Source organism: Schistocerca serialis, chromosome 10 (assembly GCF_023864345.2).
Source record: "Schistocerca serialis cubense isolate TAMUIC-IGC-003099 chromosome 10, iqSchSeri2.2, whole genome shotgun sequence".
NCBI classification, from domain to species: domain Eukaryota; kingdom Metazoa; phylum Arthropoda; class Insecta; order Orthoptera; family Acrididae; genus Schistocerca; species Schistocerca serialis.
Window position 1 is genome coordinate 138,935,945 of NC_064647.1, and position 22,731 is coordinate 138,958,675.

Sequence of the window (22,731 nt, forward strand, 5' to 3'; positions counted from 1 at the left end):
AGAAACAACGGTGTTTTGCATAACTGGCGGACCTCACATCGCCGGCCGCTGTGGCCGAGCGGTTCTAGGCGCTTCAGTCCGCAACCGCGCTGCTGCTACGGTCGCAGGTTCGAATCCTGCCTCGGGCATGGATGTGTGTGATGTCCTTAGGTTAATTAGGTTTAAGTAGTTCTAAGTCTAGGGGACTGATGACCTCAGATGTTAAGTCCCGTAGTGCTCAGAGCCATTTAGATTTGGACCTCACATCGTACAGTTTTAACTGCAAACACAAGGAGCTGGAAATCCAAACAATGAATATCTTGTCATCAATATTACTTATATGTTTGCAGCGCGGTAGTAAACACCGCTTTCACCAGATAACGGGTGGCCTGCAGGTCCGGGCCCTTGTAAGTAATGTCATGCTCTTCTTCTTTTGATTTCTCTTGTAACAGCTTATTCATTTCACAAATTTTGTTAATTTGTAAAGAAAACAAATTTATGATTATATATTGTTAAATAAACAGGTTGTGTGAAAAGAAAGTTACATTTGCGGGTCCCCCCTTCCACGTTTTCTTTAATACCGGTAAATACCATGTCTCAATAAGAGTGTGTTTTCCGGGCAGTTTTATATTGTTCTCCCTACGTAACGTGTGATGGGCCGGGGTAGAGTGTGAGATAGAGACAGCCAAGTTCCACGAGCCACACACCTTACCGTGGCCTACAGGGTGTGTATGTTAATGTCACGCTTTGACGCGTTTAGTTGGCTGTCGGCTCCCAAGGGCCTAACGAAGTGCGCGCGACCTTGCCCCTGTTACAACGCCTCCCATTCACGGGTCGGACTTCGGCACAAGACGAATGCCTTAACTTAAGCGTCCTGGTTTCTCGTCCGCTCTAACAGAGTTGAGGCGCGAAAAACAAAGTCGTTAACTCACAACCGCCTAGGCTGGCCCTCTGAACCAAGGACAAATTATTTCAACGGTACCGGAATTCTTCATGTTTACACCACTTGTATGGTAAGCCACAACTCGGAGTGAAAGTGCCATGTACCGGTTGATCAAAAAGTCAGTATAAATTTGAAAACTTAGTAAACCACGGAATAATGTAGATAGTGAGGTAAAAAATTGACACAGATGCTTGGAATGACATCGGGTTTTATTAGAAGCAAAAAAAAAAAAAAAACCTATATTGCTAGACGCGTGAAAGATCTCTCGCGCGCGTCGTTTGGTGATGATCGTGTGCTCAGCCGCCACTTTCGTCAGTCTTGGCCTCTCAGTTCCCAGAGCTCAGTCCGTGCGATTATTGGCTTTGGGGTTACCTGAAGTCGCGAGTGTATCGTGATCGACCGATAACGATGCTGAAAGACAACATCCGACGGCAATGCCTCACCATAACTCCGGACATGCTTTACAGTGCTGTTCACAACATCATTCCTCGACTACAGCTATTGCTGAAGAACGATGGTGGACATATTGAGCATTTCCTGTAAAGAACATCATCTTTGCTTTGTCTTACTTTGTTATGCTAATTACTGCTATTCTGATCAGATGAAGCGCCATCCGTCGGACATTTATTGTACCTTTTTCTTTTTTTTTTGTTCTAATAAAACCCCATGTCTTTTCAAGCATGTGTGTCAACTTGTACCTCTCTATCTACATTATTCCATGATTTACTCAGTTTTCAAATTTATACTGACTTTTTGATCATCCAGTAGATTGTCAACAGTTCTGCACAACGGCCAAAGACAATCCTACCGCGACAACACAAGTAAAGTACATCTCTGACAGTAAGACACAAGTAAAGTACATCTCTGACAGCGTATGAGCTGTTATTACACGACGCTATCTGATTATAAGAGTCTCCAAAACTGAGATCGTATAAATTTATTTTTAACTAACTCCAACCAAATTAATTAGAAGACGTAAAAGTGTATTCTAAATAAGCCGTCCTGTGAAATTCTGTATTGTACATTGCCGCAGTGCATCACGTCACACTGTGTGACTTGCAGTTTCAACACACAAGACTCAAAGAATAAAAATGCTACATAAAATTAACAATCTAACCTTCAAAGAATGGATATTCAGAATGTTTCTGCTAAAATTCCCTGTGAGTTCACTCGCACAAGCTGACTACAAAATTTCCACACACTGCTCGATATGCACGCAAATATAACACTGCACTCTCGGAATAAAACTGTCCGCATAAGAAATAAGATCTGAAATAAACTTTACCTAATCTGACCCTGAATTTGATTTTGACAGCCAACACCTAGAATGCTCTTATTATCTTGCCTGTAATGTAACTGGCTCTAAATAATTTTCATGGCTTACCTGTGGCAATGGAAACTCGGTACTGCTCGAAGTGATGAACATAACAAAATGCAGCGCAGCAGCAAACTGTCTGCCAGGTTTCGGATTGCGACCCCTGCCCACACTGCCCCCGCCAGCCCGTGCCCTGATCCCCCTACCCAAAAAAAAAAAAGGGGTTAGTGTCTTTGGTTCACAATCAAACCGTCCTCGGTCCTGGGTTCGAAATTCGCCACCGGTTAAATAATCAGCATTGGCGGCCGAAGAATTCCGGCAGAAGTCAGCCTCATTCTGCCAACAGCCTTGACAAAGAGGGCAGGGGAGTGGACAGAGGTTCAGGGCACTCTCTTGTCCTAGGGGTTGGAAACTGCCCCTAAAGGCGGATGACGATGCAGAAGGCAATGGAAACCAGTGCATTAAAGGCCGGCCGAGGTTGGCCGAGCGGTTCTAGGAGCTACAGTCTGATGACTACTACAGGTTCGAATCCTGCCTCGGGCATGGATGGGTGTTATGTCCTTAGGTTAGTTAGGTTTAAGTAGTTCTAAGTTCTAGGGGACTGATGACCTAAGATGTTGAGTCCCATAGTGCTCAGAGCCATTTGAACCATTTGAACCACTGCATTAAAGACACGTAACGTGTATCCACAGGACATATGGCCTGTAATTGAAGAAGTGTCATGATGATCTCTCCATTGGCAAAAGAGTCCGGAATAGTCACCCATTTGGATCTCCGGGAGGGGACTGCCAAGGGGGAGGTAACAATGAGAAAAAGATTGAATAATCAACGGAAGGATAACGTTCTACGAGTCGGGGATTGGAATATCAGATGCTTGAACGAGGTAGGGAAACTAGAAGATCTGAAAATGGAACTGCAAAGGCTCAATCTAGATATAGTAGGTGACAGTGATGTGAAGCGAAGTGAAAAGAAGACAAGGATTTCTGGTCAGAGTATAGAGTAATATCAACAGCAACAGAAAATGGTATAACAGGAATAGGATTCGTTATGAATAGGGAGGTAGGGCACAGAATGTGTTACTGTGAACAGTTCAATGATAGGGTTATTATCAGAATCGACAGCAAACCGACAGCGACAATGATAGTTCAGGTATACATGCCGACGTCGCAAGCTGAAGATGAAGAGATAGAGAAACTATATGAGAATATTGAAAGCCTAATACAATACGCATACGGATATGAAAATCTAATAGTCATGGGAGATTGGATTGCAGTTGTAGGCAAAGGAGTAGAAGGAAAGGTTACAAGACAATACGGGCTTGGGAAAGGAATGAGAGTGGAGAAATACCAATTGAGTTCTGCAACAAGTTTCAGCTAGTAATAGCGAATACTCTCTTCAAAAATCACAAGAGGAGGTATACTTGGAAAAGACTGTGTGATACTCAAGGATTTCAGTTAAATTACATCATGGTCAGACAGAGATTCAGAAATCATTTGCTGGATTGTAAGGCGTATCCAGGAGCAGATATAGACTCAGATCACAATATAGTAGTGATGAAGAGTAGGCTGAAGGGCAAGACATTAGTCAGGAAGAATCAATATGCAAAGAAGTGGGATGCGGAAGTGCTGAGGAATGACGAGATACATACGAAGTTATCTAGGATTGTAGATGCAGCAGTAAAGAATAGTCCAGTAGGCAGTACAGTTGAAGAGGAATGGACGTCTCTGAAAAGAGCAATCACAGAAAGAAAAATATAGGTACAAAGAAGGTAACTACACAGAAACCATGGGTAACAGAAGAAATACTTCAGCTGATCGATGAAAGAAGGAAGTACAAAAATGTTCACGAAAATTCGGGAATACAGATCGCTGAGGAATGAAATAAATAAAAAGTAAAGGGAAGCTAAGACGAAATGGCTTTATGAAAAATGTGGAGAAATCGAAAAAGAAATGATAGTCGGAAGGACTGACCCAGCATATAGGAAAGTCAAAAGAATCTTCGGTGAAATTGAAAGCAAGGGTGGTAACATTAAGAGTGGAACCGGAATTATTGTTAAATCCAGAGGAGAGAGCGGATAGGTGGAAAGAGAACATAGAAGGCCTCTATGAGGGGGGAAGATTTGTCTGATGTGATAGAAGAAGAAACAGGAGTGGATTTAGAAGAGATTGCTATCCAGTATTAGAATTTAAGAGAGCTTTGGAGGGCTTAGGATCAAATAAGGCAGAATGAATCGATAACATTCCATCAGTATTTCTAAAATATTTAGGGGACGTGGAAACAAAACGACTATTCACGTTGTTGTGTAGATTATACGAGTCAGGCAATATATCGTTTGACTTTCGGAAAAGTATCATCCACACAATTCCGAAGACGGCAAGAGCTGACAAGTGCGAGAATTATCGCACAATTAGCTTAACAGGTCATGCATACAAGTTGCTGACAAGAATAATGTACGGAAGAATGGAAAAGAAAATTAATGCTGTATTAGATGACGATCAGGTTGGCTTTAGGAAAGGTAAAGACACGAGAGAGGCAATTCTAACGTTGCGGTTGATAATGGAAGCAAGAATAAAGGAAAATCAACACATGATCATAGGATTTGTCGACCTAGAGAAAGCATTTGACAATGAAATGGTGCGAGACGTTCTAAATTCTGAGAAAAATAGGGGTAAGGTATAGGGAGAGATGGGTAACACGATATGTACAAGAACCAAAAGGGAATAATAAAAGTGGACGACCAAGAACGAAATGCTCGGCTTAAAAAGGGTGTAGGGAATGTAGTCTTTCGCCCCTACTGTTCAGTCTGTACGTGGAAGAAGCAATGTTGGAAATTAAAAAAAAGGTTCAGGATTGGAATTAAAATTCGAGGTGAAAGGATATCAATGATACTATTCGCTGATGACATTGCTATGCTGAGTGAAAGGGAAGGAGAATTATATGATTTGCTGAATGGTATGAACAGTGTAATGAGTGTAGAATGCGGATTGAGAGTAGATAGAAGAAAGAGGAAGGTAATGAGAAGCAGCAGAGATGAGAACAGTGAGAAAACTTAACATTAGGATTGATGATCACGAAGTAGACGAAGTTAAGGAATTCTCTACGCAAGCAGCAAAATAAACCAATGATGGACGGAGCAAGGAGGACATTAAATGCAGACTAGCACTGGCAAAAAGGGCATTCCTGTTTAAGAGAAGTCTACTAAAATCAGATATCAGCCTTAATTTAAGGAAGAAATTTCTTAGAATGTACATCTGGAGTACAGCATTGTATGGTGGTGAAATATGGACTGTGGGAAACCGGAACAAAAGAGAATCGAAGCAATTGAGACGTGATGTTACAGACGAATGTTGAACGTTATGTGGGCTGATAAGGTAAGGAATGAGTAGGTTCTGCGCAGAATCGGAGAGGAGAGGAATATGTGGAAAACGCTGACAAGGAGAAGGGACAGGATGATAGGACATCAGCTAAGACATGAGGGAATGACTTCCATGGTACTAGAGGGAGATGTAGAGGGCAAAAACTGTAGAGGAAGACAGAGACTGCAATACATTCATCAGATAATCGAGGACGTAGGATGAAGAGGTTAGCACAGAAGAGGAATTCGTGGCGGGCCGCATCAAACGAATCAGAAGATTGATGATTCAAAAAAAAAAAAAGGTTTTAGTCTACTTTTGCGCAGTGCGCCGACACACACAATCAGAAAAATGAAATTCTTTCGTGAGGAGCCGGTAGTGGTATTTCAACTAGCTAATTGCTTGAAACGGGATCTAACTTTAAGAAACTATAGCACGAAAACGGCAACTCGTCCTTTGAGTATTACAATGATCTTTAAAAAAATTACTTTTTATAAAACGTACTACTCTGCCGGGAAATTAATTCAAAAATGGTTCAAATGGCTCTGAGCACTATGGGACTTAACATCTATGGTCATCAGTCCCCTAGAACTTAGAACTACTTAAACCTAACTAACCTAAGGACATCACACAACACCCAGCCATCACGAGGCAGAGAAAATCCCTGACCTCGCCGGGAATCGAACCCGGGAACCCGGGCGTGGGAAGCGAGAACGCTACAGCACGACCACGAGATGCGGGCGGGAAATTAATTATTGGATTGGTATAAAGAAGTTCTAAGTCCGCAATCTCTGAGTGCTGCCCATGTGAACTCATAACTTTACTTAATCAGATGTCAACATTGAAAAACCAATAAAGAAAAATTCCATTAAAACCTTCCGTTATTCAATCATATCATAACTACGTACAAGTAAGATCATTACCTCCAATCTTCACTTGTCAAATTCATCTTTACCAAACCATATTCCAAAATCCGTCATCGTCGTCCGTATACTTATCTCTGTCCTCTGGAAGTTATTTCAGTCCGTTCTGTAGCATTGCCAAACCCAAATCACCCACTTCGTTCTCTCACAAAGCTACAGCAACGACAATGTTACCAGCGACCAAAGATCGCATTGCTTCCACTCAGAAACTCTGTGGCGTAACATACCGAGTGTTGAATGAAAACTCCGTGTGAAAAATATCCAGTACAAAGATGTGAAGTATGACACGTCGAATCACAATAGAGCTTACATCACTTTCCTCGAATACCAAAAAAAGTAGCAACGTTGCAATCTGCAACGGCGTTATTGCTGACAGAGTATGTCGTGTATCAACTTCACTAATCGCCACTGGTTTAAGAGGAGGGAAAAAGATGTTCGTTCTGTTATAAAAGTTAACTCGTACGGCATGACAAAACGGGAATCCGTCAATAGACATGTTCAGCTAGCTGTTAGGTAAGTTCTTTCAATTCGGACGCCACTTTGGTGACTTAACCTACCCGAATAATCTACACCTACATCGATACTCCGTAAGCTACCGTACAGTGCGCGGCGGAGGGTACTCTGCACCACTATTGGTCATTTCCTTTCCTGTTCCCCTACCAACCAGAGCGAGGGAAAAACGTCTGCGCACATGCCTCAATATGAGCGCTAATTTCTCGTATCATATCTTCGTGGTCCTTACGCGCAATGTATGCTGGCGGCAGTAGTATCGTTCGCCATTCAGTTTCAAATGCTGGTTCTCTAAATTTTCCCAATAATGTTTCTCGAAAAAGACCGTCGTCTTCCCTCCAGGGATTCCCATTTGAGTTCCCGAAGCATCTCGGTAATATTTCCGTGTTGTTTGAACCTTTTGGCAACAGATCTGGTAGCCCGCCTATGAATTGCTTCAATGTCTTTCTTTCAATTCGACTTGGCACGGGTCCCAAACACTCGAGCAGTACCCAAGAATGGGTTGCACCAGCATCCTATATGCGGTTTTTATTACAGATGAACAACTCGTTCCTGAAGTTCTCTCACTAAACCGAACTCGACCGTTCGTCTTGCCTACCACAGTACCCACACGCTCGTTCCATCTCACATGGCTTTGCAACGTTACGCCCGGATATTTAAACGACTTGACTGTCTCAGGCAGGACACTTGTAATACTGTATCCGAACGTTACACGTTTGACCTTCCTACTCATTCGCATTAACTTACATTTTTCCGCATTTAGAGCTAGCTGATTCATCAGAACTAGTAATTTTGTCTACGTCCTCTTGTATCTTTCTACAGTCACTCAGCTTCGACACCTTACGGTACATCACGGCATCATCAGCAAACAATCGCAGATTGCTGCCCACCCTGTCCGCCGAATCATATATATACGAGGGGCGTTCAGAAAGTAAGCTCCGATCGGTCACGAAATGGAAACGACTATGAAAATCCGATAAAGCTTTGCACAGATGTGTTGGGTAGTGTCTCTAGTATAACCCCAGTTAGCATCACGTCGCTCTTCTCATTTCTGAGCTCGCAGTGAGTGCGTAAAGATGTCTAGAAAATAGTGTCTGCCGCCAAGTACGAGGGCCTGGTGAGAAATTTCGCCTGAAGCTATGCAGCTAACATTACATAACTGTCGTGCTGTTTCGTCTTCACGACAATTCTCAGCCGCATTCTGCAGGGGCAATGAAGATGCTCCTGCATCGTTTTCAAATGGAAATGTTAGATTACCCACAATACAGTCCGCAATTGTCGCCCCTGAGTTTCATCTCTGGTCACATGAACCGCTGTCTTTGAAGACAACATTTTGACACAGACAACGAGGTGTAGGCCAGCGTGGCGGAAAGCACTGGCGGCTGCCTTCTATGATGAGGCTATTGAAAAGTTGGTACAACGCTATGACAAAAGTCTAAGTCAGAACGGCGACTACGTAGAGAAGTAGCTGAAAGGTGTAGCTAATTGTTACAAGTAAAACATTTCTGATGTTCACTGTGGTTTCAATTTGGCAATCAATCGGAGCTTACTTTCTGAACAGGCCTCGTATATATATATATATATATATATATATATATATATATATATATATATATATATATATATATATATATATAGAGAGAGAGAGAGAGAGAGAGAGAGAGAGAGAGGGGGGGGGGGAGAGGGAGAGAACAACAGCAATCCTATCAATTTCTCTGGGGAACTCCTGACGATACCCTTGTCCCTGATGAACACTCGCCGTCGTGGACAACATACTGGGTTGTATTATTTAAGAAGTCTTAGAGCCACTTACATATCTGAGAACTTGTTCCATATGTTGGTACCTTCGTTGACAGCCTGCAATGGGGCACAGTGTCAACTTATAAATTCTAAAATGTCTCTGAGCACTATGGGACTTAACATCTGAGGTCATCAGTCCCCTAGAACTTAGAACTACTTAACCTTAACTAACCAAAGGACATCACACACATCGATGCGCGAGGTAGGATTCGAACCTGTGTCCGTAGCAGTCGCGTGGCTCCGGACTGAAGCGCCTAGAACCGCTCGGCCACGGCGGCCGGCTATAAATTCTAATTCATTATATTTGAAGAAATTGACTTTCGTTTATGAATACAGTTGGTAGGATATGGAACGCAGGTGGTATCTGTATGTATTATTTGGCTACAAAGGAATAGTCATGCTCATACTACTTTATATTCCGTGATATGAATATGTTGGCCTTACAAAAAAAAAAGTACATTTGTACAGTTTTACCAGTGACTAGCGTGACTCCTACAGCGTAAAAAACAAACACTCTCACTTCAGGCCACAGATGGCCTATCGGGACCATCCGACCGCCGTGTCACCCTCAACTGAGGATGCGGATAGGAGGGGCGTGTGGTCAACACACCGCTCTCCCGGTCGTTATGCTGGTTTTCTTTGACCGGAGCCGCTACAATTCGGTCGAGTAGCTCCTCAATTGGCATAACGAGGCTTGAGTGCGCCCCGAAACAAGGCAACAGCGCATGGCGGAAATCTAGAAATATTGAATCTGACTGTTGCCCTTCATCCATACATCGCCCTGCATCACGTGAGAAAAGCGCACTCTACATTGCTCACGAGCGATGCCTTTTATAAACGCTGCTGATTCTTGGATATAAGATTGTCAGTCTCAAGAAGTTTGTTATATTCGAACTGAGTATATATTAAAGGATTCTGCAGCAAATCGTCGAAACGGCACCCACAGTTTAGCGCAGATTGCGGACCATGTGTCGTTCCTCGTACATTATCACATCATTGAGAGATAAAGGCCAGCAGACTTGAAAATTCCAGCCTCTGACCAGAATTCGATCGCGAGCCTCCAGGCGCGCACTTTGCCACTACACTGTCAAGCACACCTTTATTTTATTGAATAGCGAGCTGTACGGACTACAAGTTGACCGTTGCAAAAAAGAAAACAGCATCCAGCAGAAGAAAATAGGAACCAAACGGTGTTAACAATGGAAAAATTTGGAACTTTGTGGTAAGTTCTATGGGACCAAACTGCTGAGACCATCTGTCACTAGGCTTACACACAACTTACTCTAACTTAAACTAACTTACACTAAGGACAACACACACACCCATGCCCAAGGGAGGATTCGAACCTCCGACGGGAGGAGTCGCGCGAACCGTGGCAAGGCGCCTGAGACCGCACGGCTACCCCGCGCGGCTGTTAACAATGCTATTTGTTCACACAAATAACACCGACACCAGTTTCGAACAGACAGGTTTATCTTCATATGGCCGTTCACATTTATATTACATTGTTTGTTGTTTATATTAGTTATTGGGAGAAAAAACAGTCAACAACTAACGTAAACAACAGTGAATCTAATATAAGCGTGAACTGAAGACGAACCTGTAGGGGGGGGGGGGGGGGGGAAACTGGTAACAGCGCTATTTGTGTGAATAAGTAGCATTGTTAACACCGGCTGGTTGCTGTTTTCTTCTTTGCAAGGATCAAATGGTTCAAATGGCTTTGAGCACTATGGGTCTTAACATCTAAGGTCATCAGTCCCCTAGAACTTAGAACTACTTAAACCTAACTAACCTAAGGACAGCACACACATCCATGCCCGAGGCAGGATTCGAACCTGCGACCGTAGCGGACGCGCGGTTTCAGACTGAAGCGCCTAGAACCGCTCGGCCACACCGGCCGGCTTGCAAGGATCAACCCGTAAAAACTTCCCTATTGAGACTTACAATCAGCCAGTTCTCGGGTATGGCACTTGTAACGTTCTTAATAAAGTATTTGTTTTCTAATTTCTGGCATAATTTTTTTGCAGTGATCTGTGGAGAAACTCAGTTCAGTCGTTTCAGAAGCGCTTCTCAATTTTTTATATACAAAACATTTGTGTACCAGAGGTAGTAAAATGAAACGAAACAGCTGGAAAAAAATACCTTCACTATTTTTTTGTGTACAAATCATTTATGTCCCATTGGCCTTGTTGCAGTTGGTAACACTGATTTACGTCAGATCGCCGAAGTTAAGCGCTGTCCGGTTTGGCTAGAACTTTGAAGGTGACCGGCCGGTCTGCCGAGCGCTGTTGGCAAGCGGGGTGCACTCAGCCCTTGTGAGGCAAACTGAGGGGCTACTTGATTAAGTGGCGGCTACGGTCACGAAAACTGACATACGGCCGGGACAGCGGTGTGCTGACCACATGACCCTCCATATCTGCATCTGGTGACTCCTGTGAGCTGAGGATGACACGGCGGTCGGTCAGTACCGAGACCTGTTCGGACATCATTTACGCACCAGCGGCAATCAAATGAAAACTATACAGCTGGGAAAAAGTAACCAAACTGTTTATTATTTCAAAAGCAATCTTCGTAACTATTAATACATTTATCCCACTGTAAGAGAAGATGGGCAATGCCTTCATGGAAACATGTTTGTGGTTGCCTACGGAATCATGACTGGATCGAGGGGTGCACCTATTCGTCCGAAGCAAATTGACGGCCACGGATGTCGCTCTTAGGGCTCCAAAAATACGTATATCGCTTGAAGAGAGATCGTAACTCTATGGAGGATGTGTAAGGACTTCCCAGGGAAACTTCCGCAGCGTTCCCGGAACCACCTTGATGACGCGTGACCTCTCTCTCTCTCTCTCTCTCTCTCTCTCTCTCTCTCTCTCTCCCCCTCTCCCCCTCTCCCTCTCCCCACACGATTTCCTCATTTTTTGGGCCCTGAAAAAAGAAGATATTTGTGACCGTCGATTGTCTTCGGACGAAAGTGGTGGTGGTGGTGGTGGTGGTGGTGGTGGTGGTGTTGATGATTATTGGTTTGTGGGGCGCTCAACTGCGTGGTCATCAGCGCCTGTACGAAGTCCCAATTTTTATACAGTCCAATGTTTAACTCAGTCCAACTTAACAACTTTCACGAATGATGATGATGATGATGATGATGATGATGAAATGATGAGGACAACACAAACACCCAGTCCCCGGGCAGAGAAAATCCCCAACCCGGCCGGGAATCGAACGTGGGACTCCGTGATGCAGAGGCAGCAACGCTAGCCACTAGATTCGAACGAATAGGTGCACGCCTCGCGACAATCATGGTTCTATAGGCAAGCGCAGTCATTTTTGAATATCTTGTCTCATAGTGGTATAAATTTATTAACAGTTATGGGGCTTACTTATGAAATAATTTTCGTTTCTCTTTCACACAAACAAAAATACAGGTTGTTTCAAAAATAATATACGTAGTACAAAGTATCAAGTCAAAAGTACCGATGGCTGCGCCACTGCTCGGTTATTGGTGGAAATAATACGGTATACCCTGTTCATCATAAGAATAAACCTGATGTAACCATTACGCCATGTATTCTTCCGCGTTTGCTTGAATCTCATTGGATTTCCTTGCCACTTGGAGCGGAAGCCAACTTGTGTCCAGATCAGTCACGTGCGGTCACAGAGATACCTTTTATGCTGTGTTACACGCACATAGAGTGAGCAATGACGCGAAAGACAACAGCTTTAAACTTGAACACCACTGGCCAACCAGTAATTCAACTAACCTGCAATAATGTGAGCAGTTCACAGGTAAAAAGAGACGGGCAAGAAAACAATATAGCTTCGAATGTCATTCAGTTTTTAAAGAGAATGAAATAATACTCGGAAAAACTCCGGCACTACCGCGCGCTTTTTAGGTGACCAGATGGAAAGCGTAAAATGCACTCGTTCTCTCCTGACACAGTATTCTAATTACAAACAAGAGTAATGAAAATTCCTATTTTAAACACAGGGTGTCATAATTTTAAGTACTTGGGAGTGACACTGTCGTCCAATGGTAGAAGTATGGATGATGTAAACAATAAACAATCAAATATGCCAGGGCAAGCGAGCCATAAAACAACTAAATGGTATTCTCTGGAACAAAAACATAACGCGCATAACAAAACATACCACCTACCACACAATTATTGAAAGTATCACAATATATGGTGCAGAGTTGTGGGAACCAACTCAGAGGCAGAAAGATCGCCTGCTGGCTGTCGAGATGGATTTCTGGAGGCGGAGTTGTGGGTACTCCAGACTTGACCATATTAGAAATGATAGGATCAGAGAGGTTATGAATGTCAAAAGCACAATCCTAGACTACATACATGCCAGACACAAGATGGACAAAACGGGTACGGCAATGGACTCCACATCAAAGAAGAAAGCGCGGTAGACTTGCGAGATGCTGGAAAGACGAATTCAACGAAGCAATGGCGGCGAGAGGATTTAATGAAGGCGACTGGAATGACCGTGAACGATGGAGATTGAGATGCGAGAGGCGGTGGCAGCCGTAGAAACCTCGCTCATTATATATATATATATAGCTAAGGAAACTATTCCCTTGAAAAAGATATTCAAACACCCTTGGTGGGATTCAGACTGTGAAAATGCATTGGAAAGGAGAAAAAAGGCATTTTAAGAATATAACTGTAAAAAATCACAAGAAAGTCTACATTTATTTAACGAGGTTAGAAAACAGGTTTCAAAATCTATTAGGCAAGCAAAAAGGAAGTACACAAATGCACAACTGGATGCCATAGAAGAAAATTTCCAAAACTATAACACAAGAGACTTCTACAGAACTTTCGCAGATAAAATACGAGGACATATCCCTCAAAATTTATGTTTCAGAAAACCAGATGGTAAATTAGCCCTAACAAACCAGGAAAACTGTCAAGTATTGGCTCAATATTTTTCTAACCTACTAAATTGCCCAGAACCTAGTTTGTTTCCCAAAGAAATCTGTGCCAACGCTCAACCGGATTCATTACCACCAACACAGGAAGAAATCAAATGTCACATTAAAAACTTAAAAAATAATAGAACATCTGGCGAAGATGGCATTGTTGCAGAGCTATTAAAAAACCTAGGACCAAAGACGTTGCAAGAGCTCACAAAAATAATAACAAAAATATGGGAAACAGAAAAATTACCAGAGGATTGGAAATGTGCCCTTATTCACCCGTTACATAAAAAAGGAGACAGAACAAATGTCAATAACTACAGGGGAATCTCACTTTTACAAGTCACCTAAAAAATTCTCTCAACATGCCTGCTGAAAAGAACACAAGAGCAGCTGGAACACCAAATTGGTGATTATCAAGCGGGCTTCCGCCCCGGTCGCTCATGCATAGAACAAATATTTAATTTAAAGACAATATTAAAACACAAAGCAATTAGAAATGCCCCCATAATTTGTACATTTGTAGATTTTAAGAAAGCCTATGACTCAATTGACCGGCAATCTTTGTTTAACATTTTAGAGGAACTTGGACTTGACTCCAAAACACTAAGGCTTATCAAAGAATCACTGACAGACACTGTATCTAAAGTTAAATTCAGGAGAGAAATCTCTGAACCTTTTCTCATAAAAACTGGAGTACGTCAAGGTGACGGGCTATCTCCACTTCTGTTTAATATAGTCCTGGATAAAGTCATTAAGGAATGGGAAAAAGAATTAAAAAAATCAATCCTACTGGAAACCAATCCATCTTGGTAGAACCAAAGACAACGTGGAGATATCTTGTTTAGCATTCGCGGACGACTTGGCCATACTTGCAGATGATGAAGAAATCGCCACCAAACAAATAGAGATCCTTAAGGAATGCGCGGATAAAGTAGGTTTACAAATTTCGTTTCAAAAGACAGAATTTTTCTGTACGAAATTCCATATACACAGTTTGAACACAAAATATGGAAAAATAAATAGAGTAAAACATTTTAAATACCTAGGTGAAATTTTGGAGCCAACCGGAGGAGAGAAAGTTGCACAGAAGATCAGACAACAGAAAATGAAGAGAGCATATGGTATGACACATGAAATATACAATAAAAAATGCATCTCCTCGAACACAAAAATCAGACATTACTGAGCAGTAATTAAGCCAGCAGCACTATATGCTAGTGAAACGCTCACACTCCACACAAAATGTGATTTAGAAAAAATACTAAAAGAAGAACGCAAAATTATGAGAAAGATTTTAGGTCCAAAATTAACAGAAGAAGGATACCGGATACAATCAAGAAGAACCACAGAAACTATATCAAACCTGGCAGCAGACATAAGAAGGTGAAGATTAAAATTTTATGGACATGTCACTAGACTTCCCCCCACACGACTCACCAACAGAATTCTCACTTACATAGAAAAAGTCAAATCAACAACACCATGGATTAGCCAAGTAAAATTAGATTTACAGAAAGCAAATATTGAACTTAAAGATGTCAAAGATAGAAAAACTTTTAGAAATAAGGTGGAAAAGTGGATTGTATTGTCGGAGAAGGAAGCACTAAAGAGACCAGGAACAAAATGGACAGAAGAAAGAAAAAGAAAACATGGAGAACGAATGAAAGAAGTATGGAAGAAACGACGTCAGAAAGCTTTGCGTGATCCTTCTGGGTCCATTCGCGATAAGTAAGTAAGTATATATATATATATATATAACACAGAGTAATTTTTCTGAGCTAGCTATGTGTGATGTAAGAGCATATTGCAGGGATTTCACCGTACTGTTGAATACTGAAGCCACTGAAGGTATTGCCTACAGTGAGTCGTCTGGTAATCTCTTAGCTCTTTTCTTATCCGAATCCGAGAAATACATTTCAGTACTGGAACTGTCATCTGCTACGTTCACTACGTGTCGGTCAACAACAGAATCCACGAAACCATTGCAGATCTCACATTCTCTTCCCTTTTATGGCGTGCCGTTCTATATCCCGCCAACGTTCGGCTGTGACGTGTGAAAAGGCTGCGTGCGTTAGTTCCGGTACGTCTGGCAGCTTAACAGTCTTGGTGTTTCTCGGTCCATATTCCTTAACTTGGCTCCAGATCACTTCTGTTGGGTTCATATTGTAATGGTACAGTGGCAAATGTGAAAATGCAGCATTTGTATGGTGTGCCCGATTCTGTGAAAATGATTTTCATACTTCTATTATAATATTAAAATATATATTAAAATATTTGCATATCTTCGTGAATCACCCTGTATACTGGAGTCACGCGCGCTTTTCCCCAGTTTCTTGGTACTTGCGCGACGGATTCACGATAAATGCAAGCTTGGTAATGGACCAGCACCATAAAGTAGTCTTTGTAAAATCGAATTGGGATTCCGTCTGGACACGGTGATTTATTTGCTTTCAAATCTTTTAGTTGTTTATCTACGCCAGGGGTGCTTATTACTATGCCGTCCATAAGGGAGTCTGTTCGATGGTCGAATGACAGTATGTTTGTACGATTCTCCTGTGTGAACGACATCTTCAACGTGAAATTCCGTTTTGCGTTGTGGTGACGGGAAGATAATCACTCCACTCAGTGTTTACGTCCTAGGAAAACAGCGTTCCGTAATCCGTTTCCACGAGCGGAAATTCATAGAAGACTTCCAGCACGATTTGAGGACAAAGATTTTGTTATATCCTAGCCAGAAATGCCACCCGAGCCCGCTGCCAAAAGGTAGGCAGCATCAAAGTCCGGACGCCGTCCGCATAAGCAGCGCCAGCGAGACAGCAAATCGCCGCAAGTCTGCGCGCGCCACCGCTGGCTTCTGGGTTCTTAAGCGCTGGAGTTGCGAGCGCTAGCACAGTTCTGTATTCGCCGCTCAGTTGTATACTCGCCACCGAATTGTGTACTTGCGAGTCAGTTGTGGGTTCATCGCAGCAGAGTTGTTGTTTGTCGTCAGCCGACGCTGACCTAGCCGCTCCGACTCGAACTAGACAGATTTCTGTAGACACGGAGTTCACTATTGTGTTGCTGTATCTTCGTTAATAAAGATAAGTACCGACTTTTATTTAATCAGAGTGTTTGGGTTTTCATCTTTCTGTTCACTGTTCCAGCGGACCGGTCGGCCCGCTATTAAAAGTGTGGCGGTGACTTCGTAAGCCGTTTCTACAGCGAATTGCTTGTCGCTACGAACACCGCCACAAAAGATTTGTCTCAGTGCAGTGTTTACCAGCGGACTGAACAGATCAGAAATGATGGAACGGGCGTTAAGGACGAGGAAAGAGAGGGGTGAGCAGCTACAGCCGCAACTGACGCCTATGTTGAACAGTTCGCTGGTAGGTTCGGAATAAGAATGGAGTGACTGTTGATAATACGGCAAACTGTATGCGGGTTAGTTGTGGTTTTCCATACGAAATCATACAAAACAGTCTCCATTTTCACAATGTGTGCGCGAAATGGTTTACAAAACAACCCGATGAAGAACGATCTGTAATTACATAATCACTGGAGACGGTCCATTTGAACATAACTTAAAAGTTTTCATGTTTGTAGACTGAAGCAGCGAGTGGAAATTTGTACCAAGCCCGGGAATCGAACGTGGGTCTCCTGGTTACTAGGCAGGTGTGTTAGCCACTAAGCCACCTTCGCCCAGCGGTTCACCCAACTGGACGAATTACCCTGGCATACCTCCCTCCTCGATCCAAATTCTCACTTCCACCACGGTCTACTTAAATTTCCCCTTACATACGAACATAATTGCCGAGGCTCGCCATATTCTGGAATAGTGCCTCAGCAACGAATGTTAATGAGGGATCCAGCCTGAAATCCAGCTGCAGGTACTTCTACAAATGAAATGACACATTTTCAGAGACTTTTACTGGTCTCATACAGATATGATTTTATGTGTATGTCATTTCATTAGTGTTATTCAAAAGGCCTTCGATTCATCTCCGATCAGCAGGTGAAGCAAGCGGAGCAGACTTGCATTTCTACGCTACCAGACACCTTTCTCTCTTTTCAGTGTTTATTGGAAAACGTGTGCAACGGCGGACCCAGTGAAAAATTATGTCGATAAAAATTGTGTGCTCTAAGTTGTAATAAACCATTATGATTCAAACGTTGGAATTATATAGCCAACCCATTGCAAATAACTGTTTTGGTACAATTCACCTAGGATTCGACACCTGCTAAAAGTGTCATCAGAATGAAATTTTTACGTAATAAGGCTTAAACGTACTTCATTTCATTTTTGACTTGAACATAGCTGCTATAAATTCTGACCATTGCTTCCTCGCAATGTAATTTTACGATTCCTCAAAGTTTCATTCTGATGAAGATACCCTCAATAGGTGTCGAAACCCAAGTCAATTGTCCGACAACAGTTATTTGCAACTGACTGACTGTATAATTCCTATGTTTGAAAATTGTATACGGTTGCCAAGAAACAGCCATGTTTAAAACTGTATTTTTAGTATTTCGTCCGCCCCCGGTAGCTGAGCTAGCCTCACAGTCTATCGCTGGGATGTTTGCAGGTACGGTGCCGCCTACAGACGCCGGCTCTGAGGGGACTCCACCCACAGGCGAGGGGGCGGACCCGACGCCTCCGCCCTCAGACCCAGCGTCGCCGCTCCACACGACGCCACCAGTCGTCGCGACGCCTCCCCCCACCAGACCGGCGTCGTCCCGGTAAGCAAGCAGCGCCCGCTCTGCGCCCGTCTATACGGATAGTCATTAAGTCGGAGAAAGTTACAAATTTTGCCGTGTTTACTTGTCTACAGTACTGGCCATTAAAACTACCTTAATGACAGCATCCTGCAAACGTCAAACGGGGCATCTGCTGTAACTACGTGCTTGGACATTCGAATAATAAGCACTTCCTCGCAACTCCACAAAGCAGATATGGCTAACGCCTTATACAGGGAGTGGACAAAAATGTGGAAACAATACGGTGTAGAAAAACTGTTGGCGTAGAAAGCAGCTTCCAGTCGTCTCGGGATGGATAAATATACACTACTGGTCAGTAAAATTGCTACACCAAGAAGAAATGCAGATGATAAACGGGTATTCATTGGAGTAATATATTATACTAGAACTGACATGTGATTACATTTTCACGCAATTTGGGTGCATAGATCCTCAATAATCTGTACCCAGAGCAACCATGGCACCTCATACCATCACGCAGGGTGATACGCCAGTATGGCGATGACGAATACAAGCTTCCAATGTGCGTTCACCGCGATGTCGCCAAACACGGATGCGACCATCATGATGCTGTAAACAGAACCTGGATTCATCCGAAAAAATGACGTTTTGCCGTAATAACGTCCTTGATACGCCTAGGCATTGAGTCAAACAGAGCTTGGATGGCCTGTACAGGTACAGCTGCCCATGCAGCTTCAACACGATACCACAGTTCATCAAGAGTAGTGACTGGCGTATTGTGACGAGCCAGTTGCTCGGCCACCATTGACCAGACGTTTTCAATTGGTGAGACATCTGGAGAATGTGCTGGCCAGGGCAGCAGTCGAACATTTCCTGTATCCAGAAAGGCCCGTACAGGACCTGCAACATGCAGTCGTGCATTATCCTGCTGAAATGCAGGATTTCGCGGGGATCGAATGAAGGGTAGAGCCACGGGTCGTAACACATCTGAAATGTAACATCCACTGTTCAAAGTGCCGTCAATGTGAACAAGAGGTGACCGAGACGTGTAACCGATGGCACCCCATACCATCACGCCAGGGTGATACGCCAGTATGGCTATGACGAATACACGCTTCCAATGTGCGTTCACCGCGATGTCGCCAAACACGGATGCGACCATCATGATGCTGTAAACAGAACCTACATTCATCCGAAAAAATGACGTTTTGCCATTTGTGCACCCAGGTTCGTAGTTGAGTACACCATCGCAGGCGCTCCTGTCTGTGATGCAGCGTGAAGGGTAACCGGAGCCTTGGTCTCCGAGCTGATAGTCCATGCTGCTACAAACGTCGTCTAACTGTTCGTGCAGATGGTTGTTGTCTTGTAAGCGTTCAAATGGTTCAAATGGCTCTGAGCACTATGGGACTTAACTGCTGCGGTCATCAGTCCCCTAGAACTTAGAACTAGTTAAATCTAAGTAACCTAAGGACATCACAGACATCCATGCCCGAGGCAGGATTCGAACCGGCGACCGTAGCGGTCGTGCGGTTCCAGACTATAGCGCCTAGAACCGCTCGTCCACACCGGCCGGCTCTCGCAAGCGTCCCCATCTGTTGACTCAGGGATCGAGACGTGGCTGCACGATCCGTTACAGCCATGCGGATAAGATGCCTGTCATGTCGACTGCTAGTGATACGATGCCCTTGGGATCCAGCACGGCGTTCCGTATTACCCTCCTGAACCCACCGATTCTATATTCTGCTAACAGTCATTGGATCTCGACCAACGCGAGCAGCAATGTCGAGATACGTTAAAGCGCAATCGCGATAGGCTACAATCCGACCTTTATCAAAGTCGGAAACGCGATGGTACGCATTTCTCCTCCTCACACGAGGCATCACAATTACGTTTCACCAGGCAACGCCGGTCAACTGCTGTTTGTGTATGAGAAATCGGTTGGAAACTTTCCTCACGTCAGCACGTTGGGTGTCGCCCCCGGCGCCAACCTTGTGTGAATGCTCTGAAAAGCTAATCAGTTGCATATCACAGCATCTTCTTCCTGTCGGTTAAATTTCGCGTCTGTAGCACGTCATCTTCGTGGTAGCAATTTTAATGGTCAGTAGTGTAGGGCCTGACGAAAGCAAAGTAATCAGAAGTAGCAGAAATGAGAACAGCGAGAAACTTAACATCAGGTTTGGTGAACACGAAGTTCATGTGCATATATACTCCGCTAGCCACCAAGTGGTGTGTGGCGGAGGGCACAATTCACGCCAAAGTCATATTTCCCCCCCTCTGTTCCACTCGCGGATCGCGCGAGGGAAATACGACTGTCTGAACGCCTCAGTACGAGCTCTGATTTCCCTTATCTTTGAATGGTGATCATTGCGCGTTTTGAAAGTTGGTGGCAATAATATATGCTCTACATCTTCGACGAAGAAAGGGTTTCGGAATTTAATGAGCACCCCCTTTCGTTTAGCGCGTCCTCTATCTGCAAGTGTATCCCACTTCTAACATTCAATGAGATTTGTAACGCTCTCGCGGTGGCTAAATGTTCCAGCTTTCCCAAACAAGAAAACTCTACGCTGTTTTTCTTTTGCAACTTCCACTGACATAGAAGCCACAACGACATTGTGGTCGCTAATACCTTCTTCTAGATTAACTTCCTCAAAAAGATCACGTCTGTTTGTCGCCAAGATATCTAATATGTTCCCATCTCGAGTTGGTTTTCTAACCTATTGCTGAAGGTTGTATGTTGAGAGCGCTCCTAGAATAGCTTCACACGAGATGACGTTGAGAAATTCTGCTGCCTAGGCAGCGAAAAAACCTATGACGGACAAAGCGAAGAGGATATTAAAAGCAGACTAGCACAGGCGAAAAGGCATTCCCGATCAAGAGAAATCTGCTCGTATCGAACACAGGTCTTACTTCGAGGAAGAAATTTCTGAGAACACACGTTTGGAACACAGCACTGCTTGGTAGTGAAACATGCACTGTGGGAAAAATCGGAAGAGGGAATAATGGGAGGATTTCAGATAAGGTGCACATAAGGTAAGAAATGAGGAATTTCTCTTTAGAAATGGTTCAAATGGCTCTGAGCACTATGAGACTTAACATCTGAGGTAATCAGTCCCCTAGAGCTTAGAACTACTTAAACCTAACTAACCTAGGGACATCACACACATCCATGCCCGAGGCAGGATTTGAACCTGCAACCGTGGCAGCAGCGCCTAGAACCGCTCGGCCACGGCGGCCGGCGTTCTGTTTAGAATCTGTGAGGAAAGGAAGGGGGGAAACATTGACTAGAAGAAGCGACAGAATCATAGAATATCTGTTAAGACATCACGGAATAACTTCCATAGTAATAGGGAGCTGTAAGGGAAAAAACTGTAGAGGAAGACTGAGATTGCAATTCAACCAGCAAATAACTGAGGATGTAGATTGGCACATGAGACGAATTCATCTCTGGCTGCATCAAGCCAAAGCCTCATGAGACTCAAAAAACCGCTCTCGAGGGAGTCTTATGCCATGCTACAACATAGTGGCAAGCGAAGGTAACAATGATGGAAATGGATAGCGATCACACACCGTTCTCTTAATGTAGACCAGAAAGGCTCAGAAATACTGAGATCTGGTAACTATGAAGGCGAAGGAAAATGTGATCATTCATCCTCGTCCTCACAAAGGCAGGCCTGGAGGATGTGAGCAGCGTGAACAAGGGCCCTGTCGTCTTAGAACACAGCATCACCACGCCAAGGGGCCCGAGTTCGATTCCCGGCTGGGGCAGGAGATTTTATCCGCTCAGAGAATGGTGTTGTCTTCATCATCATTTCATCCCCATCTCCGACGCGCAAGTCGCCCAATGTGGCGTCGAATGCAATAAGTACCTGCCCTCGGCGGCACAATTTCCTCCAATAGAGGACTCCCGGCCCACAATACTGTACGCTCATTTTCACAGCATCACCATTGGGGAACAAACATTGTACCATAGGATGGATCTGATCAGCCAAAACGGTCACGTAATCCTTTGTAGTAATCTGATCTTGGAGAGGAGTACCCATGGGGCCTCTGGAATATCACGAAACGGCTGTCCAAACCATCACTGAACCCCCGCCATGTTTCACTCTTCGGATGCAATCTTGGCGAAAATCTGCAAACAGTGTGCAAGAAGACTAAAATGACACTCTTCCATTGCTCCTAATTCCAGCTTCTATGGCTTCGGCACCGTGTTTTCCTGTTCCAGACATTCGCGTCAGTGGTGTGTGCTGTTGGAATTCCAGCTGGCTCTGAAATCCCCTGGTTAT

General features: G+C 43.8%; 1 protein-coding gene across 2 annotated transcripts in view; it reads left to right on the forward strand.

The window, feature by feature from the left end:
- Positions 1–22,731, forward strand: part of LOC126424991 (uncharacterized) — a 435,043-nt gene that overhangs the window by 326,022 nt on the left and 86,290 nt on the right. For both annotated transcript variants that reach the window (XM_050087888.1, XM_050087889.1), the window contains one exon: positions 18,316–18,469. In XM_050087888.1, the coding sequence (XP_049943845.1) occupies positions 18,316–18,469 (154 nt within the window). The remainder of the gene's footprint in view (positions 1–18,315; positions 18,470–22,731) is intronic.